The 2,885-nt window shown below is 35.4% G+C and overlaps 1 protein-coding gene across 1 annotated transcript; it reads left to right on the top strand.

The window, feature by feature from the left end:
- Positions 1-809: 809 nt before the first annotated feature.
- Positions 810-2,665, top strand: LOC104215381 (REF/SRPP-like protein OsI_017815). The gene is made up of 4 exons (XM_070164498.1): positions 810-899; positions 1,303-1,440; positions 1,551-1,703; positions 2,495-2,665. Exons 1-4 carry the CDS (start codon positions 810-812, stop codon positions 2,663-2,665), a joined length of 552 nt encoding a protein of 183 aa, XP_070020599.1.
- Positions 2,666-2,885: the final 220 nt, after the last annotated feature.

Below are 2,885 nucleotides of genomic sequence, written 5' to 3'. Positions count from 1 at the left end.
GTACATGATATGTTATATCAAATTGTCGAACTTGGGCAACTTTTAAAGGAAAAATAAATACATTAGCGCACTAATAGAAATATTTTTGGACAGATTAAAAAGGTATGGTGAATGCTTTCATTCATGTAATCTGCTTTATTCGTTATTGAATAATTTGATTCTCAAAATGATGTGCAATTCCGGAGATTCAGAGGTATGGTCCTGTCCTTGAATCCGTTATCAAAATTACTGAAGAATTAGCATATCAACAAGCAAAAGAAGTGGATCAACTGCTTTCAAAAGGCGAATATTTGGGTGATATCCATCCTTCCTCTCTTCCATTTGGCCCTCTTCCTTTCTTGTATACCCATGCTACTATTAGCATTTTACCGATTCTCAACATCCTCCATTATTGCAGCACTTTTCACTTTATTCTAAGAAATGAATCCAGTCGGTTTTTTTATCTTAATTAGAAAACTTCATATACAATTAGCTTTCTCTGAATTTGCTCAAAGGGAAACATTTATTTGATTCTATTCTTTATAGGTCCTCTTCATGGGGTTCCGTATGGTTTGAAGGACATTATTGGCTTCCAAATCTTTCAAGGATCAAGTTCTTGATGTTGAAGCTTGGGTTTATAAGAGGTATTGATAAATTAATGAATGTAGAGCCCTCATCAAGAGGCAACCCTGTGCATGTATTTGTATAATTTATAATACGGGTGATGCAGACTGAAATCTGTTGGTATAAATCTTGTTGTAAAATTAGTCATTGATTCTTTAGCATGTGATATGATATCTAGTTTGGCGATATAATATCAAACCCATGGAATGTGGGAGAATTTTCTACTGTTTCATCAGCAAGGCCAGCTTCCTGTACCTCAGCAGATATATAGAGTTATTAAGCTATCACTAATACAGGTATTTTGATAGAGGTAAACATATCTTCCATTGTGGCAAATATGATATCACTTGTTCTGTTAGATGCTTATATCTGTTTGCATATCTGTACGGTCGAAAGAATAGACTTGAACTAACTTTTCGTCATTCAATGATCCAAATCAATAGAATTTTAAAGATTTTATGTATTGTGTGCCTTATTCTGAAATTGGTACAACAAAGATGACGAACAAGAAGAAAAATTATGTGTAATAGGTAAATGGTGATGAGCAAGATCAGCTCCCCTCCCTCCCAAAATGAACTTTGTGCTTGTAGATGGAATCCTCTATCAAGACTTAGAATGGCAGTTCTTGCCTTTCGTGTTAGTTTTACTTATTACCAGGCAAAGTATATTCTTTTGACAATTGTGTCTTTGTGTACTTAGCTGCTAGGTGTGGTGTTACTGCGTTGCAGCCCATTTTTGGAGTTGTTGGTCATTATGTACCCAGCTGCTAGGCCTGGTGTTACTGCGTTGCAGCCCATTTTTGAAGTTGTTGACCGTACTGGAATTATGAGCACATATGTAAGCTTTATACCATATCTCTTCCACAAAACATAATTTGATCCCATTTCATGTTAAGCTTTATCTTTTATTATAATAGCACTGACACTTAAATCTGGTTGTTCAATTAGGATAAAGTAGGACCATTTTATAGAAGTTCAGCAGATTGCGCAACGTCAATTACCTTCAATTTTTTTTTCTTCATTCATATACCTGTTTCAAAATTTACATCCTCGCCAAGGATTGGATTGGGAAAATTCAAAATTCCAAAGGTCATTGAGCCTGTAACTGTTCCTGATTTGCACACATCTACTATACCTTTTTTGATAAAATTTATCTTTTGGTACCAACTAATGAGTTCTGAATTAAACAGTCTTAGCAAAAATTATGGTATCGCCTATTTTTATTTTAGAATATCTGTTAGGATAGTTGTTCTTTTTTATATTCGAGAGTGTAATTAGCCTCTCTTGTTGCCTGCTTTACTTGGAAAATTCTTTTATAAGTAAATTTCTGTTTCCACATTCCATAGAACTGAACTAGCATATTCTCTTTACTATACTTCAAATGAAATTTGGATGTTTTCAGGCATTGATGCACTGTGGTTGTGGTGGTGAGATTTTTCTGTTAGGCACAAAGTTAGTTTAGACATGAAATGTTTGAGATATCTTATTAGTTGCATAGGGATTGATTATGGGATTTCACAGTGAGGATGCTCTTCTGATTTGGTGAACTGTTGTAGAATCCAAGGCTGTTGGGATGCATATTGGTTCTGTTTTTTAGCATTCTTGTTGCTATTGTATATATCTAATTCTATGTTGATTGGCGAATGAAGAGATAATAATATTAGGCTGATAAATAAAATATGTAACAACTTTCACCTTTTATGAAAATAGTATGTGATTTAGTACCAACTGGCACTATAAATTTTGTAGTCATATTTCTTGTAGTTAAATATGCTTTGTCAGTTATTAAAAACATACTATTAAATTGCTCTGCCTCTTTCATTAGATTGCTCACTATTTCATTTGATTGCAGGTTGATGAGTCTATTCGTAAGATTGTGATCCGTGTTCTAGGCTTCTGCAGCTGCTCGCTCTGTCGCAGCCGATGTCAAAAGTGTTGGTGTTATAGGAGCTGTATCAGGACTTGCAAAAACAGTCTATGCCAAGGATGAGCCTTCCGCCAAGGGACTTTACACCAAGTACGAGCCAATGAACAATATGCAGCATCAGCTTGGCTCTCTCTAAACTGGATTCATATTGTTCCTAAAGTTGCTCAAGCAGTTGCTCCAATAGCTGCTTACTATTCTGGGAAGTACAATGAGATCGTTCAACAATCCACTGAGAAATGATACAAGGTTGTGTCACACCTCCTTTTTGCGCGCCCGCCCCGAAGGGTAAATGTGCGCGAGGGAGTTTTTCCAATTTAAGTGACAATATTCGAAATGGGATTATTTATTTCAGAGTC

Source organism: Nicotiana sylvestris, chromosome 12 (genome assembly GCF_000393655.2).
Source record: "Nicotiana sylvestris chromosome 12, ASM39365v2, whole genome shotgun sequence".
In the NCBI taxonomy this organism is placed as follows: Eukaryota; Viridiplantae; Streptophyta; class Magnoliopsida; order Solanales; family Solanaceae; genus Nicotiana; species Nicotiana sylvestris.
The sequence above is the reverse complement of the archived record's forward strand: the minus strand, read 5'-3'. Positions and strand labels throughout refer to the sequence as shown.

Bases quoted from the DNA above. Each gene is read 5' to 3' on its own strand.
- LOC104215381 (XM_070164498.1), top strand. From the start codon at position 810: ATGTGGGAGAATTTTCTACTGTTTCATCAGCAAGGCCAGCTTCCTGTA. The intron at 900-1,302 runs GTATTTTGATAG...TTGTGTACTTAG, and splicing joins TTAAGCTATCACTAATACAG to CTGCTAGGTGTGGTGTTACT. The intron at 1,704-2,494 runs GTAACTGTTCCT...TCCGTGTTCTAG, and splicing joins TTCCAAAGGTCATTGAGCCT to GCTTCTGCAGCTGCTCGCTC.